The sequence below is a fragment of the Ceratotherium simum genome, chromosome 15 (genome assembly GCF_057802395.1).
Source record: "Ceratotherium simum simum isolate JZ-2026a chromosome 15, ASM5780239v1, whole genome shotgun sequence".
Classification (NCBI taxonomy): domain Eukaryota; kingdom Metazoa; phylum Chordata; class Mammalia; order Perissodactyla; family Rhinocerotidae; genus Ceratotherium; species Ceratotherium simum.
This window is the reverse complement of record NC_141914.1, coordinates 24,705,156-24,725,575: the sequence shown is the minus strand read 5'-3', so window position 1 is coordinate 24,725,575 and position 20,420 is coordinate 24,705,156. Positions and strand designations below refer to the sequence as shown.

The 20,420-nt window shown below is 37.8% G+C and overlaps 1 protein-coding gene across 1 annotated transcript in view; it reads left to right on the top strand.

Annotated features, from left to right (window-relative positions):
• The window catches only part of HACD2 (3-hydroxyacyl-CoA dehydratase 2), a 94,144-nt gene that overhangs the window by 41,389 nt on the left and 32,335 nt on the right, over window positions 1–20,420 (top strand). The window contains exon 4 of the mRNA XM_004424498.3: window positions 18,807–18,895. Coding sequence (XP_004424555.1) covers window positions 18,807–18,895 — 89 coding nt within the window. The remainder of the gene's footprint in view (window positions 1–18,806; window positions 18,896–20,420) is intronic.

The window sequence follows — 20,420 nt, the reverse complement described above, 5'->3', positions numbered from 1 at the left end:
AGGTGTGAGCCTTGCTCATGTCCCTGCTCTTCTTCCTTTAGAGAATTTGAGTTTGGATGGGACAGCTTGAGGCCGGAGTACCATTTCTAAAGCTTGGGGCAGGGAAGAATGGGGTGGGCAAAGTATCAAATACTTCTAGACTAGAAGCCAACTCACTGTTCTCTCACTTTCCCTTCTGCACCAAGAGGTAGACCGGTATCTGTCTTCTGAGCATACATGGGTCCCAAACCACAGCTCTGGAGTACCTCGAAAGCTACAAACAGTTAAAACTTTGGTGCAGGAAACACCCCCAGGAAGCCTTCAACCTGATAAAAGAGACCTGAATGATCAGGAATGAGGGCTTTAAAGGAGTATCAATCAGTGAGCATCGGCTAATGTTGGTGTGTTTAGTGGTGGCTCTTTTTCACAGCCTTCTTGAGACTTGGTTCATCTTTAGCTTTTATCACAGTTGTAGCCTTGAGAAGCATGACTAATAGTTCCAGGAGGCAGTTGAGTTGAATAAAGAGTGTTTTGAACTCCTAAGTTATTCTGTTAATGACAGCTGCTCAGAAAGGAATCAAGAGTCTATAAATAATGACAGATTAACACCTTGAATAGACTGTCAGGAATCAAAGAGACAGCTTGTTTTTAGAGATAGATTTTTGGAGCTGGAATATGTTGTTTCTTTATTGATTTATAAGAAAAGAGAAAAAGCAAGGGGTATGTGACAATTTAAGGCAGGAATAATCTTTCTACATGTATATATATATTTAATATATGTTGTTTAATTTTTGATAAAGTAAGTAGGGTAGAATCTCAGAAACTAATTAGTTCAATTCCTTATGCTTTAGAAGGGGCATTAAGCATATGTTGTTCAGCCTTCTGCAGTGATCAAAAAGGCTATTGCTTCCAGAGAATGAATAGACACTCAAAATCATTTCAGTAATTACACAATTTATAGCTTACCTAAATATAATTTTATATTGAAAATATGGTTCTGGTGAAAGGTTTTGTATCTATTGAGACATTAAAAATCACCCCCAAACTGAGTGGCTTAAAATCACAAACTTTTTCTGTCTCGTAGTTGCTATGGTTCAGGAATTCAGCAGCAGCTTAGTTGTGTGGTTCTGGCTCAGGCTCTCGTAGTCACAGTCAGATGTCAGCCAGGACTGCAGTCAGCTGAAGACTGGCCTGGAACTGGAGGATCTGCTCTAAGGTGACTCGCTCTCATGGCTGTTGGCAGGAGGCCTCAGTTCCTCACCACTTGGTCCTCTCCATATAGGGCTGCTCGAATGTCCCTCATGACATGGCGGCTGGGTTCCCCCAGAGTGGATGATCCAAGAGAGAGGGCCAGGAGGAAGCCACAGTGCCTTTTCTGATCCAGTCCCTCATGTCACACACCACCGTTACTTCTATTTTTCTATTTGTTTGAAGCAAGTCACTAAGTCCAGCCCACTCTCAAGGGGAGGAGAATTAGGCTCTACCTCTTGAAGGGAGGAGTATCAAAGAATTTGTGGGCGTATTTTAAAACCGTCACAGGCTTGTGTTGCCTGATTTCTCCTTCCTGTGGTTGGAGGTAGTGTAGCGTAGTGGTTAAGAGCATGGACTCTGAAGCCAGACTGCCTGGCTTTGGTTCTGGTTCTACCACTACTCATTGTGTGATTTAGCACGAGTTACCTGCCTTCTCTGCACCTCAGTTCCCTCCTCTATACAATGAGGAAAATAATAGCACCTACCTCATAGGAGCATGAGAGAAGTAAATTAGTTAATATAGGTAAAGGATACAGAACCATCGCTGATGCATAGAATGCTCTCAATGAATGGGTTTTAGTATTATTGCTGTAGTTCGAGCAACAATATAGCCTAATTTGTTTCCCTTTGTTTCTATATAACGTGAAGTGATGCTTGGTCTGACAGCTAACACCTAATAGAGAGTTTCTGATCATCTTGGCAAGTCCTTTAGGAATACATGGATACATGGTGAGAGCAAAGTGAACTGGTGACTCAGTGTAGATTCCACCTGTAGTAGAGTAGCCTCTGAGGGCTTTGACTTCATAGTAATACACCGTGAGGAAAGTATGTCCCTCTCCACTCTGAAACTCTAACCTTGAAAGGACTTTCCCCTAAACTTCACAGGAACCTGCCCTGGGAGGTGTGATCTCTGTTCGTTATTCTTAGAGTTCATTCACATATTCAGCCCATAAATAGTTATTAAACTACTTTGCAGTTCAGAGCAAAGTGATTCTTCATAGTACTTTATTTACTGAGAAGAATCAGGTGAAATACCTATTTCCTAGCTCTCTGGAATTTATCTCCTTTCATATAACATTTTCGTCTTAGATCTGTGGCTGATTTGCTTAGATAGTTAAGAGTATGGCGCTTATGGGTAGAGTTTTTTCTTAAAATAATCTGTGTAGGGGGAATGGGGTAATCACAATTCCAACACTTTTAAAGAAAAATGATTTATTAAAGGGCAACCAACTGTTTATGGTAGTTAAATACTTTAGTAAATACTGCATTTACATCTGGTAGATCTTGACCTGGCATTGAGTTGCCACATTCTTGGCTCCAGAAAGATGTTTTTAAAAGATACTCATGAATACCACGTGTCAAAATTGCGAAAGAAAGCAGACTTTTTTTGCTTTTCACCATCTTCTTTCTTATTGATGCCATTCTTTGTGGCTGGAAAGTATAATTGAAATAGCTTCTTTTTAGAAGTGGTACCTAGTCCTGCACTCTGGTGTACTTTGACTTCTTAAGTCTACCCAAATTCCCTTCAGATTTTGGGTTCATTTTCTCAACTGTAAATGAAAGGGTGTATAAGTAGGATTGCATTTGGCTGTACATGCCAGAATTCTGACTGCTGTGCTTTAACCAAATAGGGGTTTCTTTTTCCCATATAACAGGAAATCTATCTTTCTGCTCTATGCCATCCTTAGTGTGTGACTTCTGTCTTGGTGCACATGGTCCCATAGTTATAAGACAGGTATGATGAGTTACATGGTGTCTTGACACATTCCAGGCAGAAAGTGGCTGCACAAAAAGGCTTTCAGGAAATGCTCTGTTTATTTTTCGTTGGTCAGAACTATGCCACATGGCTTCCTTCAGCTGCAAGGGATTCCAAGAAAGCTAGTGTTTTAGTAGAGTACACTGCTGCCCCAAATAAAATCCATGCTCTGTTAGTGAGGAAGAGAGAACACACGGTGAGTAAGCAACTAATCGTGGCTGCCACAAAGGGTTAGGATGGTTGCTGAAATATTGAGCCAATAGAGCAATCCATTGGCAACAGAATATAATGATATTATATACTTGATGTAAATAATTAATCTGCTTTATATTTTTAAAGTTGGATTTGAGAAGCAAAACATAGATTGGTTTAGCCCTAGATAATATATATGGTCATAAATCTCAGTACCCCTAGGTAAATATACATTGTCATAAATCTCAGTAATGACCTTGTACATGATCTTTTTCTCCCAGCAAAGCCTTCATTACGATAGGGGGTACCTGAATAAATAAACTCTTCCAAAAGCTGTTTGTAATTTAGATATTTGATTACCTGTGATTTTTTTTTTTTTGCTAAAATGATTCTAAGTCAGTTGTGTATGAAAACGGTTATACATTGTTTTGATTGAAGTTGTACCCATTTTTATTTTTAACAAAATTTGCAATGTGGTGGCTATTAAATCAAATTGTGGTAATTTTTTTTTAAGTAAAAAGGCCTTATTTCTAAAGTAATCTTATTTCTACATAAAAATAATACATGCACGTTGTAAAAACAATTCAGCTAATACTGAAAGACATAAAGAAAGTAAAAATCACTTTAACTGCGCAGGAATAATTATTGTTACTTTTTTGATATACATTTCTATGCATATGAAGTATTTGTATTTTAGATATTTAGGTAATACATTTTAGAATTATTTGTGAACATAGTTCATGAATAAGTATATTAACTGAGATATCTCTTGACATAAAAATTGGGAAAACTTTGGATTAATAATTCCATTTCAACCTTAAAAAGGTAAATAAAAGTTACTATTTAATTTTCATTATTCGTAGCTGAAAAATTTTAAAGAAGTGTTTCTGGAAAAGTTTGACATTAATAAATCCTTACTGATTTTGATTTATCTTATAACAAGAAAGAAGAGGTTTTGCTCTGAGCCTAGGACTTCCTCATTCCTCCCTGGGGCCCTTTATTTATTTGGGGGGCTCACAATTGAAATATTCTCAGAATAATAGCAGATGATTGATATGAAAATAGACTTTTTTTTACAATGACCATTTAAAGTTCTGTGTAGGTTGAGTCTTTTTGTACCTGAACACTCATTTGCCTATCGTTTTCAAGCTACAGATATATTCCACCTCTCTGGTTAAATTTAGCTGAGGAATTGTTAGGTTCAGGTTATAATTGCTCCCTTTTCCCTCTCTCAGCCCCTGCAGCACTTTGACAAGCTTCACTCCTCCTGCAAGCAGTGTTTTCAGTGTCTTTTATGTGCTGTCGACAGGCTCTTTCCATGTGCTACTGGCCTCCTACTCAGTGAGCGCCACCACCGCCTCCACCCTCGCACGGTGGTACAGGGACAGGAAGTAGAGTGGGGCCAAGTCATTGTACTTTTTTTTTTTTTTTTAATTTTTATTTATTTATTTTTTTCCCCCAAAGCCCCAGTAGATAGTTGTATGTCATAGTTGCACAGCCTTCTAGTTGCTATATGTGGGACACGGCCTCAGCATGGCTGGAGAAGCAGTGCGTCAGTGCACGCCCGGGATCCGAACCCGGGCCACCAACAGCGGAGCGCGCGCGCTTAACCGCTAAGCCACGGGGCCGGCCCCAAGTCATTGTACTTTTAACATCTACTGTGTGAACAGCCCTCAAAGACCCTTTCTTTTAGCCTTCTTAGATCTTTTGCTTACAATAAGAGTCAAGTTAGCTCCAAATGGTTCTCAGGGCCTTGATTATGGGCTCAAGGTTCAAGTAGCTGGCTTTTCTACAGAGTAGGAAACAGAGAGTAAAAATACTATGTTTTCCACTTCAGTGCCACTTGAACATTATTTACTGGACAAATAGCATGATAAATATAACAACAGAATACATTTTAATGAAGAGGAAAAATATGCCCCTAATTCTGCAATTCTAGTCAACAATTTTGTTTCTCTGTGTTTCCTTCCAGGCCTGGTCTATACAGGAGTCCCCCCGTTATCCACAAGGGATATGTTCCAAGACCCCCACTGGATGCCTGAAACCGCAGATAGTGCCAAACCCTTATATATTATGTCTCTTCCTAGACATACATACCTATGATAAAGTTTCCTTTATAAATTAGACACAGTAAGAGAGTAACAACAATAACTAATAATAAAATAGAACAAGTATAACAATATACTGTAATAAAAGTTACTGTAGATCTTAGCAACCTCGGCATACAATTTTTTTCTTTTCTTATTAAGTCAAGAACTCTCACCTTTTCACTTAAAGGAAGCACTTTATGGCTTCTCTTTGGCATATCCGAATTGCCAGGATCACTACTCTTGTGCTTTGGGGCCATTATTAAGTAAAATAAGGGTTACCTGAACAGAAGCACTGTGATACCAGGAGAGCTATGAAGTGACTAATGGGTAGGTAGTATATACAGTGCAGATACGCTGGACAAGGGGATGATTCACATCCCAGGCAGGACAGAACTGGATGGCATGAGATTTCCTCACGCTACTCAGAACAGCATGCAATTTAAAACTTATAAATTATTTCTGGAATCTTCCATTTAACTTTTTTTTTTTCTGAGGAAGATTCGCCCTGAGCTAACATCTGTTGCCAGTCTTCCTCTTTTTGCTGAGGAAGATTAGCCGTGAGCTAACATCCGTGTCAATCTTCCTCTATTTTGTATGTGGGTCGCCGCCACAGCATGGCCGCTGACAAGTAGTGTAGATCCGTGGAACTGAACCCGGGCCACCAAAGCAGAGCACACCAAACTTAGGCCATGGGGCCAGCCCCAACCATTTAATATTTTTAGACTGTGATTCACCTCAGATAACTGGAACCACAGAAAGTGAAACTGTGGATAAGGGGGAACTACTGTAGGTATATGCAGTTTTTATATTGTTATAATCAGAGTGGCTATCATTTGCTTTCTGAGTTTTTTTTTCTTTAATATAATCATTTTCCATTTTGTTACATAATTTCTATAGTGATACTTGATGAGTTTATTTTTCGAATAAGTAATTCATTCACGTGGTACAAAATTCAAAAGATATAAAGGGTACGCAATGAAAAGTTAGGCCCTGTCCTACCCTGGTTCTCCAGCTCTCTGTTCTCTGCCCCTTTTCCTAGAGGTAACTGCTCTCCCTGGTTTCTTGTGACGTAACAGTATAACAATATATGTATACTTTTTTTTTAGCTTGATTCTTTCCCTTTATTTACCAGTTTTCAGAATAATGTGTTGGTTTCCCAGAATCCTCTAAAGAAGACCAAGGAAAGTTTGTGGGTTTTTTTTTTCCCCATGTAAAATATTTTTTATTGTTCTTTAAAAAGGTTCAGGGTTTGGTTTTAAATCAGGCAGCAACACTTCTCATCAGTCTGATATCTCTCTTACCATGTTAAACTGGCTTCAGCTAGCAATACTTCATTAAATCCGAAAGGAAAAAACGGTGTCAAGTTTAAGGAAAAAATCCAGTGCTCAGAACAATTAGCATTAGTCTGTAATCTAAAACAAATGAGGGCTGGTATTTCATGTTGCTTTATATACTTCTCATACAGAACCAGAAATGTAATTTTCCTAACTTAGGCAGGCACTGATACTGATACACACACACACACACACACACACACACATACACACACACACACACACACACACACACACACACACACACACACACACATACACACACCCTTCCCCCCCAAACAACAAAGAGCAGGCACTGATACTGATACACACACACACACACACCCTTCCCCCAAACAACAAAAATCAGAGAATGACTGACCGCATATATGATGGTGGTCCCATAAGATTAGTTCCATTTAGCACACACACACACACACACACACACACACACCCTTCCCCCCCAAACAACAAAGAGCAGGCACTGATACTGATACACACACACACACACACACACCCTTCCCCCAAACAACAAAAATCAGAGAATGACTGACCGCATATATGATGGTGGTCCCATAAGATTAGTTCCATTTAGCGCACACACACACACACACACACACACACACACACACACCCTTCCCTCAAACAACAAAAATCAGAGAATGACTGACCACATATACGATGGTGGTCCCATAAGATTAGTTCCATTTAGCCTAGGTGTGTAGTAGGCTAAACCATCTAGGTTTGTGTAAGTACACTCTATGATATTCGCACAACGATGAAATCGCCTGACGACGCATTTCTCAGAACGTATCCCCGTCGTTAAGTGACACGTGACTATACTTTGAAGTTAGTCTTTTGTCATATTGGTTGCAAATATTTTAATTCCATTCTATTTATATATTGACCAATAATTAACCTTCTTTGAAGTAACCACCAAATTTTAAACATAAATATTAATTTGTTATATCCAGCTATCTTCATAAGCGTTACCTCTCTGAACCTCACTTTCCTCACCTATCAAGTGTTGAGTTGAACTTGATCTCTTAGATCCTTTCCAGCTCTGACAGCCAAGATTTTCTTAGCTAAAGATCACCGTATTTAAATAACCCTTGTGGTTTCTTGCTCTTTTAAATAAGAGAATCTTTCCCATGGGAGCCTTCTTTCACAACCTTCTAGTAAAGTTAAACTTCATCTTCTTCAGTCTTCCTTCCCTCCGCATGTGGTTTGGTAGGATTCTGAGAAAGAACATGGTTTGGTGGAAGTGTACATCGTAGTTTGCTGAAGTAAAATCCTGTGATTGTTGGCTTTTTCAAGTCATAAGGGAATGATTCTACTCTCTCAGCCTTGTCATTAGATCTTGTGTTGTTTCAAGTAAGTGACCATTGGGTCGGGTTTAGCCTTTTGAAAAAGCTTTACATGAAAGAATTTTCAGAAGTATATTGAGACAAAATTTGATAAAGTTTTAAAGTAGGGATACTAATAAAATGGTTTTTTTGTCCAGTATCCAAGGTACTTATTGGTTGTTAGCATAAGTTAGCAAAAAGTGACTATAAATGTGAGTTCAACTATCAATTTTAATTGGCCCTGACAGTTTTACTAAATCTTTTTTTTTTTTTTTTTTTTAAGAAAAGCTTATGATGTAGTCTTGCTGGTGAAATATATATGAACCATCCATATTTCAAGGCTGCAGTTAGCAGTCTGGTCTAAAACACCTGGAGTTCTATGAACAATAAGAATAATTGGATGGCGATTTGCTATTGGAACGCTAACTATAATACAGAAGTTTGAGTTTCCATGACTTATAATTGACTCATTGTATCCTCTTAGGAAAGGACTTATAATATTTTTATGTTTTCATCTTTTTCAAAATGTGACACCCTTTTCTGTTATCTTTAGAAAGGTTAGAAATATGTGTCATTTTTTTCATGTCTGTATTTTGCTCTCATTCAGAGATGAGACTTTCAGTAACTTTATTCTTAAAGAGTGGAGACCCTGAAAGTAAACAAGTGAATGAAAAGCTTCTGGATATTTGATAAAGCCCTCAAAAGGTTCATTCCCTTCAGAAGCCTCTGGGCCCTCTCTTGAAACCGCTCATTGTACTTTTTACAGGTAAGACCCTCAGTTGAGTGGAAGAGTAGGCTGCTAGTGGCAGACACTTTGGCCCTCTGAAACAGAGGAAACGGTAAAAAACAAAACCTGTATAAAGGACGTTCAGTAAACTAGAAACTACCACTGTAGTCAAAGCCATTTAATATATAGGGACGTGGCTCAAAAAACCAAGCACCTGGTCCTATTTCTTTCACGTGCACTGAGTTATTCGACTGGATTGTTTTCTCTTGTTCTATTGGTCGTAAAGGAGCTCAGAGCCAAGTTTGTGGGCCTCCCCAAACAAGTGCACAGGCCTTTTCCACGTCGATTTAGGTATTAATTTCTCCCATGGTTTCAAGATATTTTTTCTTCCCTTATTTTCCCTGAGCCCAACTTCCTACCTTATATTTTTATTATGTAGAGTAGTGCTTTTCCAGCTTGTCTCAAGTTGTCCTAATATCTGTGAGGAGTATAGTTCCACCCCAGGGGTTTGAGAATAAAGGCGAGAGTGTCTGCCATAATGTGAAACTTCTGAAGTCCCCTTTTTTATGTTTTAATGTAAAAATGAATTGCCCCCCAAAACTTCAGGGAAAATCACTGAACCATGAAGATGCACTGTGTATATGTCCTGTGGCTTTATCTCCTAAAGCAGAATTGCTTACGTAGGGATAAGATTCCAATGAAAAAGACCTTAAATTGTTCATACAACACAATACAACTTGATATCACCTCTCAGTAAGTCCTGCACAGCCTCGTTTTCCTTCAGTGTTGAAAGTATTTATTCTTCTTTATTTGAATGTCAGATGCAATAGTTGGCTCCCATTTAGGGCTTGTGTTGGATGAATATTATATTATCTTTGTACAGTAAAATCACAGTCAGCATGGTGAATGGCCTGGAGACTTAAGACACCACTCACTCTGGTGCACACATTCACACTGTGAAATGCTGGGTGGAATTGCCCACACTGTTACTTTTCTATCTTATTTTCTTTTAGTGGAGTTCATACAGTTGAGTTTGAGTAAACTGACGGCTAGTAGGATGTCTCTGGATTGGACCCTGACGCACGTCTTTGGGGTATGCACGCCCCTGTTTGAGGAACACTTCTGTATTTAAAGTTTTGTCACATAAAGGGAGAAGATTTAGTTCTAACTTCAGATTTCTTCCCAGTGCTAGACACACGAAGTAACATTGTACTTGATTTCTTTTGTTTCTCCCTTTATATCCATTTCAATTTAGTAAGCATGAATGCACTTAACACTATCCTTTTAGCACAAAGAAAATGTAACGCCCTTTTACACTTTAGTACATCTTTTAGAAATGCCAACTTCAAATAAATCCAGAGCTTATCATATAAATACCATAACTTTGCTATTGATTTCAGTGTAAGACACAAATTTCTTTTGTCAGAGCTCAATAAAGTAAGTGTAGTTATGTAAAATATATTGCAAATTGCTTTCTGGGGGGGTCAGGTCCTACAACCCCAGGAGGCATGGCCAGTTTTCTATGTTCTGGAAAAGAAAGGAGAACTGCCCTTCTGTCAGTCCTTCTTTAAAAAAAAAAAAAAAAAAAAAGCCAGTCATCTCTTCCTTGAGTCCCACACTCCCACCCTTCTCTTCATGTTGGCCAGAAATATTTTCTCTTTCCCTGAGATCAGCTTATACTCCTTAAGAGAAAATATTTAAGAAAATTGCTGTTTAAAATTGGAATTAGTTCAATTTTAGAATTATCTTTTTGCTGCTGCCAAATCTTTAATTTCTTGTTAAGAATAATGATTTTATTAATTTTTTTTGTGTGTGTGTGTGAGGAAGACTAGCCCTGAGCTAACATCTGATGCCAATCCTCCTCTTTTTGCTGAGGAAGATTGGCCCTGGGCTAACATCCATGCCCACGTTCCTCTACTTTATATGGGACGCCGCCACAGCATGGCTTGACAAGCGGTGTGTCGGTGCGCGCCCAGGATCTGAACCTGCGGAACCCAGGCCGCTGAAGCGGGGTGCGCGCACTTAACCACTGCACCACCGGGCCGGCCCCTGATTTTATTAATTTTGAAATTTTAATTTATATTTCTTATAAGGAATTCAAGAAATGTGGAAAAGTACAAGGAGTGAGGTTTAAAAATGACTCCAAATTCTACCAATAGATCTAATCTTCACTACTAGATAAACAGCATTTCAGAGAGCGTTCCTTTCACATATATGTCAATATAAGGAAGAAAAGGTAGATGGAAGGAAGAATCAAGATATATGTCTCATACTGTACATGCTGTTTTTCATTAAATCATTGAGTTTATCAAAAACTTTTTCACCTGAGAGAGATATTATTTACCAAAAGATTCCTTAAAGTTTAACAAAAAGATTATGAAAAATTTAGATTAGAATCACATTTAGCTATATTTCAGTTTTAGGCAATATCTCTTAATTCTATTAAAGAAATTAGTATTGTCACTCCTGCTTCCATCTCTTCTTCCCTGACTCCAATTTTAAAATTATGTTACTAATTTATTACTGTGGGGTATAAGCATTTACACTATGTTCTATGACCATAATTACCATAATTGTTAGGTCTTAGCATTATATTTGAGTGGATTCATTGCCTACTATGGGCCCTGTTACCATGACTTCTCCATTCCTGAATTATTTATTTGATTTGCCTCTTGTTTGGCTGAATTTCTGACAGTATGTGTTTCTCAAGAAGGCCAGTCGCACAGGCGTTATGTGACAGGTTCTTTCATTTTGAGTGATGTTTGCCTTTTGCCATTACACGAGGATAACATCTTGGCTGGATATAATATTCTTGAACATACTTGCTTTTTTTTGTGTGTGTGTGTGTGTGTGTGTGTGAGGAAGATCAGCCCTGAGCTAACATCTGTTGCCAATCCTCCTCTTTTTCGCTAAGGAAGACTGGCCCTGGGCCAACATCCGTGCCCATCTTCCTCTACTTTATATGGGACGCTTTCTTTCCCTCAGACTTTTGTAGTGTTACTTCACTGTCTTCTCACATTGGACGTTGGCTGTGGAGAAGTCTGAAGCCAGGCTGGTTTTCTTACCACTTTGTAGGTAACTTGCTTTTTTTGTCTGGATCCCTGAAGTACTGTTTTTTACCAAGAAATTTCTTGGTTTTACTCATTCACTATCAGTTGTTGTTGTTTTCTGGAACACAGTATATTCTTTCAGTGCAAGTTTAGTTCTTTCATTTCTTGGATTGTGCCTTTGAATACATTTTCTCTTCCATATATTAGGTTCTCTACTTTGGGAATAACAATTATCCTTGTGTTGGATTGTCTTTGTTTTCCATAATTATTATCTTACTTCTAGTTGCTTTAATCTTTTACTTTCCCCCTAGATGCAATACATGCTTTTATTTTTATTTCTTTTTCCTTGCATTATGTTCATATGGTTGCCATGCTTTTCATCTTGGTAAAGTGTGAGCAGCCCTGTCCAGCCCTTTTATTTACTCTGATATAGATGTTACTGAATTCTCCATGACTGCATTTCCACAATATTTAACATCCAGTTGCTTTCCCCTCTGAGCTACAGTTTCCCCTCTGAGTTTACAGTTTAAGGATTGGAGTTTTCTTGGTTTATGTATTTTTCTACATGTGAGGGCATGGGGGTGGGGCTTCGGAGAGTGTATAGATATTAAAACATAAAGCCTCAGTAATTAAAACAGTGTATGTATGTATTGGTATAGAAAAATCTTCAGGATATTTTTTTAAGGGAAGAAAAGCAGAGTATAGACCAATATATATAAAATGCTGCCATTATGTAAAAAATTGGAAAAAAGAATGTGTATAAATATATCTTTATACATTCACTTCAATATTTGCTGTTATATACCTAAAATATCTCTCTGGAATGATAGACAAGGAATTAATAATTGGTGCCTGTGGGAAAGGCACCTGGGTGGTGGTAGGATGAGACTAGCAGGGAGACTTTACTTCTCTGTATAGCTTTTTATACTTTTTAAATTTTGAACAATGTGAATGAATTACTTATTTAAAAACATGTGAGCTCTTCCTTCTCTTCTGAGATTTAATTACTCCGTCCTGGGCTTCCTCAACCCTGTAGAAAGTATATCCCATTCCTGTAAGGAACTTTGTTCCAGTCCTCCAACGCAGGGTGGGGCCCGAAAGACTTAGTCACTTCACCATCACTTTCCAGCCTCCATGTCTGTCACATTCCAGCCAGAAATTTGTGTTTCTCTCCAAATTTGGACCTATTAGTGAAAATTCTCAGGATTTCGTTGATTCACCAATATCTCTTTAGGGGCTGGGAGCAGAGTAGGAGGTGTGTGATCATCTTTCCTTTTTTGGCTAGCACTTTTAAAAATATATGACATAAAGTTGTACTCCATTCCTTTTTGGTTGCTAGTGGTGATTTTTGTTATTTAATGTTACCACTTTTAGTTCAGTGGATTTGGAATTTGGGTAGGGAGATTCTGATTTCACTTGCCATCATTTAGTTAAATTTCTGGCACCAACTTTGTGTCTCCTGCCTTGCTTTTCTGGTCTCCATTACCCATGTATATCTCAGTGGTTGGCTCCTTCCCTGGTTGTGGGCTCCATCTGAACGCCGTCCTACTCTGCTCCCAATCTGCGTTGCCTTTCCTATACCTTTCAACCTGGTCTTGTTCACATGTAGCTAATCTCCCAGCCCCACTAACCTGGCCCATCTGAGAGCTGCACCAGGCAGGGAGGATTTCCAGTGCTGCCCAGCTTTGCAGGGCTCGGCTGTTTGGGGAGTCCTCAGAGCACCCTGGTCCTGGGGAAACAAGAAACCAATTGCCAGATCCCCTTTATACAGCTTTTGCTTAACACACACATAAATGTCTGTTTCTTTTATCTGCCAGTGTTTTGCTTCAAAAGTTCATTGCCCTTTCAACATAAATTCCCATAATTATTTCTCAAGTTATAACCTTGCCTTGCCAAAGATTTGCATTGCTGGCAGAGATATCTTTCTGAAACCAAGAAGCAGTCACGCTATTCTCCTGATTTCAAATATTTAGTAGATTTCATGTCATCTTTAGGAAAAAGTTCTAAAAATAAGAGCTATTCCAAAGCAAATCAGTTACAGCTGAGAGTGTAAGTTCGTGAGGCAGGGCCATTGTCTCCTTCGCTGTTGTAGCCCCAGCATGGAGAACAGAAACTGGCACAGAGTAGGTACTCCAAAAATATTTGCTGAATTAAATTAAATAATAGATGCCTAGTAAATCTTTTTTGAATGAATTTTGACCTAGTGATAGTTTACTGATAAGATTGCAGAATCTTTCTTCATCATCCGAAAACAACTGATTTAAGTAATCAACAACAACAAAAAGTCTGCAGTTCGGGTAGTTTTAACCTGCTATGTTGTTGTGATCAAATAAGGGGTAATGGCATAATAAATGCGAACACGGAGGGATTGACTGCAAGAAGTCTAGAAAAGAAAGAGGATCTTGTTTGTCTTATCCGTCTATACTTCTCATTCCACCATGATTTGTGGTAACATACACAAAATATAATAATGTGGTACCGTTCATTTTTGGCTTGAAACTTTCTGATACCAGGGTGAAAAGGGCAACTGAGTTATATAATTCCTATCATTGGAGAGGAGCAAATATTTCTTAACATTAAGTTCTAAAACAAATTTCCCACCTGGGGCTTTATATAAGGAGCATTGAGTGATAGGGTGGATATATTGATACTGCATACCATTCCTTCAGCAAATAAAGTAATAATCTTTTAACAATTTCTTATGAAATCCACCTAATAATAACAATAAACCCAACTCAGTGATATCAGTTCTGTTCAGAGCTAAGATAATATGGTCCATCTATGTGGCCTTGTATTGTTTGTCTGGTTGGATTCCCAGGATAAACTTGAAGCTCCCGGCCTTCGGATAGTCTTCTTTGTATAAGGGTCCCTTCTTCCTCCTGGCCTTTTGACTCATCCAGGAGAGCAGGCTTTTGAGATTGGGCCGTCAGGCTAGGGCCTGAACTGCTGTTTGCTGGGTTAACTGTTGAGGTGGGTTCATATGCCGTAACAACTGAGACTTAGTATGAATGACATCATTTGGGGAAGATTCGGGTGCCTAGCTAAGCAGGTTCCCTGTACGGGGAATGCAGGAGCACCTGCAGGCGAAGCCAGAAACATCTCTGCATCGGCATCAAATTAGAAAGCATTGATCAGCTTTTTATTCCCTAAAGTACTAAGATATGAATTTACTGTCAGGGTGTGCTGAGGCAGGCTCCTTTGTAGACTGCTGGTGGGAGTGTATATTAATACAAACTTTTTGGAAAGCAATTTGACAATATGTTTCAAGAGCTTTAAAGGCATTCATACCATTTGACCTAGTAGTTCTCCTTCTGGGAACTGTCCCAAGGAAATAATCCTTTAAAAAAAAAAGATCTAAGCTTCACAAATTTTTAAGTGTTATTTGCAATACTTCATTACTTCATTTACCATATCAAGAAATTGGAGCAATGTAAATGTCTCACAGAAGGAGAATAGATAAACAAATATATTCCACTCAAAGGAATATTCTGACTCAAGTTAAAATATTTTGAGGAATATGTTGTAAGATAGAGAATTTCTTAAAATGTTAAACGAGGAAAGCAAACTGCAAAGAATATAAACAATAGAAGTTGAACTGTATTCAAAAATATACTTAGAAGAAAAGACTGATGGGAAATAGCCCCAAAGAGTAAATCTTTGTTTTTGATTACTAAAACTTATTTTTAAGAAGAACAATCTGATAATCTTTGTTTAGCAATTTTGAAAGGAAGAATTATATGAATCTTCATAATCCCTAGAAAAGGGAGCTTTATAGTAGAGAAAGGATGATTAATAAACCTGTGTTCAGCTGAATTGCAATATTTATCCCTCAGACCTCCTAAATCCCTCTGTTTAAAGTCACAGTTAATAAGCATTTTGATTTTCACAGCAGAAAAAAGTATCCCTAGATGAAGGTCTAAGATCCCAATCATTCAGTTATTACAAAGGCTGTGCCTCTATTATGAGTGAATAAATTGACATTTTGGTTTATTAACTAGTCTCCTATGGATTTGATTAGTATGAGTCAGTCTCCCAAGAGCATGATTCTTGCTCGTGAATGTTATACAATTAGGTTTTTCAATCTGGAAATTTGAGGTCCAGATCCTGGACTTCTTGATCCCACCAAAGTATAGCAGCAACCCTGGAGCAGTGCTCAAACCATTAGCATCTAGCCCATTGTTTCAATGGCAAAAGAAGAAAGAACAGAAATGAAAGGGAAAAATCATGGTTTTATGTGATGAGCAGATCTTTGAGTTATAAAAAAAGAAGCTGGAAATAGTGGTGGACTTTCCTTAAGCAGCAAATGCTTAACAACTCATTTAGGAAAGCTTTTGACTATCAGTCTTTTTTAGTTTTTCTTATTTGAAGTGTGATCTGGCTAAGTATATTCACTTAATGTTTGACTGACTAATTAGCTTCTTTATTATATCACCTGCTTTGTACTTCGTTCATACATTTATTTATTTTTATAAAAGCGTTATTCACGTATAACTCACATACCATACAATTCACCCATTTAGAGTGTACAGTTCAGTATTTCCAGAGTTGTGCAACTATCACCACAATCAACTTTAGAACATTTCATCACCCCAAAAAGAAACCCCATACCCATTTGCAGTCACTCCCAGTTTCCCTGCTAACCTAGCCCCAGGTAACCAGTAATCTACTTTCTGTCCCTATAATTTGCTTATTTTGGACTTTTCATATAAATTGAATCATGTAACATGTGGTCTTTTGTCACTGGCTTCTTCACTCAGCATAATGTTTTCAAGGTTCATCAACATTGTAGTGTGTTTCAGGACTTCATTTCTTTTCTTTTTTTGTGTGTGTGAGGAAGATTAGCCCTGAGCTAACATCTGTTGCCAATCCTCTTTTTGCTGAGAAAGATGGGCCCTGGGCTAACATCCGTGCCCATCTTTCTCTACTTTATATGTGGGATGCCTGCCACACATGGCTTGATGGGTGGTGCATAGGTCTGTGCCAGGATCCAAACCTGCGAACCCCGGGCTGCTGAAGCGGAGCACACGAACTTAACCACTATGCCACCAGGCTAGCCCCTATCTGTCTTTTTGATTATAGCCATCCTAGTGCATGGGAAGTACATCTCATGGTTTTGATTTCTATTTCCCTGATGACTAATGATGTTGAGCATCTTTTCATGTGCTTATTGGCCATTTGCATATCTTCTTTGGAGAAATGTCTATTCAAATCCTTTGCCTGGTTTTCATTGTTGTCTTTTTATTGTTGAATTACAAGAATTTTTTATATTTTTGGATATAAGTCCTTTATTGTATATGATTTGCAGATATTTTCTCCTATCTGTGGGTTGTCTTTTCACTTTATTGATGGTGTCTTTTGAAGCACACAAGTTTTTAATTTTGATGAAGTCCAATTCATTTTTTTCTTATGCTTTTAGTGTCATATCTAATAAACCATTGCCTAATCCAAGGGAACAAAGATTTACATTTATGTTTTCTTCCAAGAGTTTTATAGTTTTAACTCTTACATTTAGATCTTTGATCCATTTTAGTTAATTTTTGTAGATGGTGTAAGGAAGTGTTCTAACTCCTTTCTTTTGCATGTGGATATCCAGTTGTCCCAGCACCATTTGTTGAAAAAACAGTTGTTTCTTCCTTGAGTTGTCTTGGCAACCTTGTTGAAAATCAAGTAACTATAAATGTAAGGGTTTACTTCTGGACTCGCAACTCTATTCCATTGACCTATATGTCCAACATGTATATTTCTTTCATTCATTCTACAAAAATTTGTTAAGCATCTTTATATGCCAAGCATTGCTCAACATGTCCACATTACTTGATTTTGGGAACCAAACCATTCCTCTTCGGAGCCCAAATCTTTTTTAAGAAACTAACGGAATATGGCATCTCTTTTTCTTAATGAAATATAAAGTGATTTCCTTTCATAGCCAAACCTATAGAGGCAGTTTTACCTCTATCTGATTTGTACACTGTCTTTTGGCAAGTTGTAGTTTGTCCAACCATATAAGTGTTCAGAAGTCTGAATATGTTTTAGAGGGCTCAGAAGAATGAAAATTGGTCTGGGAGAGTCCAGTGAATGTATTGAAGATGAGGTTAGTTTTCAAGTGGAAGAAAGATCTGCAACCGTGATGAGGGGTTTCTGGTGGGTGCACGCGGCCCACGTGCAACTTGAGATGCCCAGGGAGTTGGTAAGTCGTTTCTGTAAGGCCAGATGAAACGGCAGGGGGCTGCTGGATTGGATACCCATAATTCTGCTTCAAATTTTATTTTAGGAGCAGTTCCTTGCCAGTGGAAAGTTACAAAGAGAAAGTAATGTTTACAGATAATGGTTTATTGCTGGGTTTAAGATGACCTAAAGGAGGCAAGAATTTTATATAATGGTGGTGGCTGGTCTCTGGATAGGGATTGTTGTTGTAGGAATTGAAGAGAAAAGCCAATGAAATGTAAACTTAGCAGAACTTGATGATTATCTAAAGTAATTAAAGAGATTCTAGTGTTATAACTTGAGGACAGTGGGAGGATCACTGTCCCAATGCTTACTATAATGAACAAGGTGAGAAGAAATGGTTTATAAAGATAAACTTTGATCTTGCTATGCTTATTGGCAACATCTTCAAGTGAATTATAAAAGATACCAACTTAACCATTAGATAGTACATCAAGTCTGACATATAGGAGCGTCCATTGTTCATTAAACGCAAACACGGTTGATTTCCCTTCTATAGGTGCCTAATCATTTTTGAAACCCATATTGTAAAATAAACCTCAGTGTCTAATTTTAAAGAGTAAGCAGTGGTTTTGTTTTCTCTATTTATGTGATAAGTGTAAAAAATATTGTACTTGGTCAGTGATTTTGAAAGGTTTAAGAAGAGTACCTAGATTCCATGGTTTGCTATTGCCATTAACAATATTATTGTTTTGAGGGAGGAAAAAAGTTTTTAATATTGACTACATTGAAAAACATAGTCTGTATAGCAATACAAGTTTCAGTTGCTCTAGACGGTTTTGTGTCTAAACATTAAATTTTGAATGTTTTAGAAAATGTATTACATGTTGAGACTTAGTACAGTACATTTATTTACCTATCCTAAAATTTCTTTCAGGAATTGTTCCATCTTCTGTTGTCCTGACTTCTTTCCAGGTGATGTCAAGAGTTTTTCTAATATGGGCAGTAACGCATAGCGTCAAGGAGGTAAGTGTTTATAGACTAAAATAAAATAATGTCAGCACTAACAAATGCTAGTCAGCTTTTCTTTCTCACGTGTGTGTTATGGCTAAAGATGGAACTCCAGGTCACGTCCATATAGCCCAGATAAAATTCATATTTACTGTAAGAATTAGGTTACTAGTGGGAAACGTATCCCAAATATGCAGTGTTGTTAAAGACAAGCCTGATTAAAAGAGAAAGTCCTGTAATCTTAGTTCCCATGGAAATTTGGATGAATATGGATGTGGTCTGCAACTCAGTTATGTTTTCTTGGTATCTTGTTTGTATCCAGCACTCTAAACTCTGGACATCTGCGTCCTTACTGTGGGACCAATGGGGAATGGGGGACGTTAATTCATTCCCAGAGCAGTCTGATCTTTATAGGACCAGGACAAACAAACTTGTTTCCACCCAGCCCACCAGTATTAATGGAAATTCCCAAATGTGCTGAGTCTAGTGGTTCTAGGAGCTGAGTGCTCTGCTGGGGGCCTGGGGTGGTAGATACCCAGGGATACTCATCGTAAGAACTGGTGGGGAGAAAGCCATCACCACCATGGGTCTGAATCCACAACTAAGGTTTTATTTTCTGGTATTAGGGAAGGAGGTTGTTTCCCGATATGTCTTTTGCTTTTTAAAAGTCAGTTATTTCTTGCTGATGTCACCTGGAGTTAGAGTATCTATAGTCACCAGGAGGATTCATTTTTCAGTTTTTCAATCCAGTAACCTATCACCAACGTTACTGGATTCTTTGGGGCTTGTGAAATGCACTTATCCATTAGCATTATTCTGGTGTTTTCTTTGTCCTCTGTTCTTCTGAAATCCCTGTCAAGCCATTTTGTTTTTCAGGATTTATTTTGACAGTTTTATTTGTGTTTCAACTAATGAGATTTTTTTAACTTTTTATTGACTTATGATATACATACAGAAAAATGCACATAGCTAATGAGTTTTTAACCAAAGTTTATTAAGATAAGTTATTATTTTTGTTACATTGATATTATTTTTGTTACATTCATATGGAATTTGCAGATCCACAGGCTTTTTTTTTTAAGCTCTCCCACTACTTGAAGATGTCTAAACTTCCTATGCAAGATGAATATAAAACAATCGCACACTTTTTTAGAGTGATCTCATTTCTTTTTAAAAAAAGTTAAAGAAAAACAGGCAAGTAACTCTACTGTCTCATATTGCCTTCTGTTCTCGCTCTTAACTGTTTATGGAGTAAGGAAAAGTTACTTTATTTATAATACCCTGTGAGCTCTTCGTTCATTTCAGAGTTCTTTCTACAAATCATTTTTAGCCTGTATTTCTTCCTCCCTTTCTTTTGTGTATACACTATTTCCTTTTCATTTTGACCAACAACTCATAGTTTTAACTTCCCAGTAGTCTCAAGTGACCTAGAATTTCTTCCTAATAGTAACTCATTCACATTCTTAAAGAGGTGACTATGTACTTTCAGTAATTAAACATTAGGTACATGAAGACAGAGTATTGTCAACTCTGGAGTGTT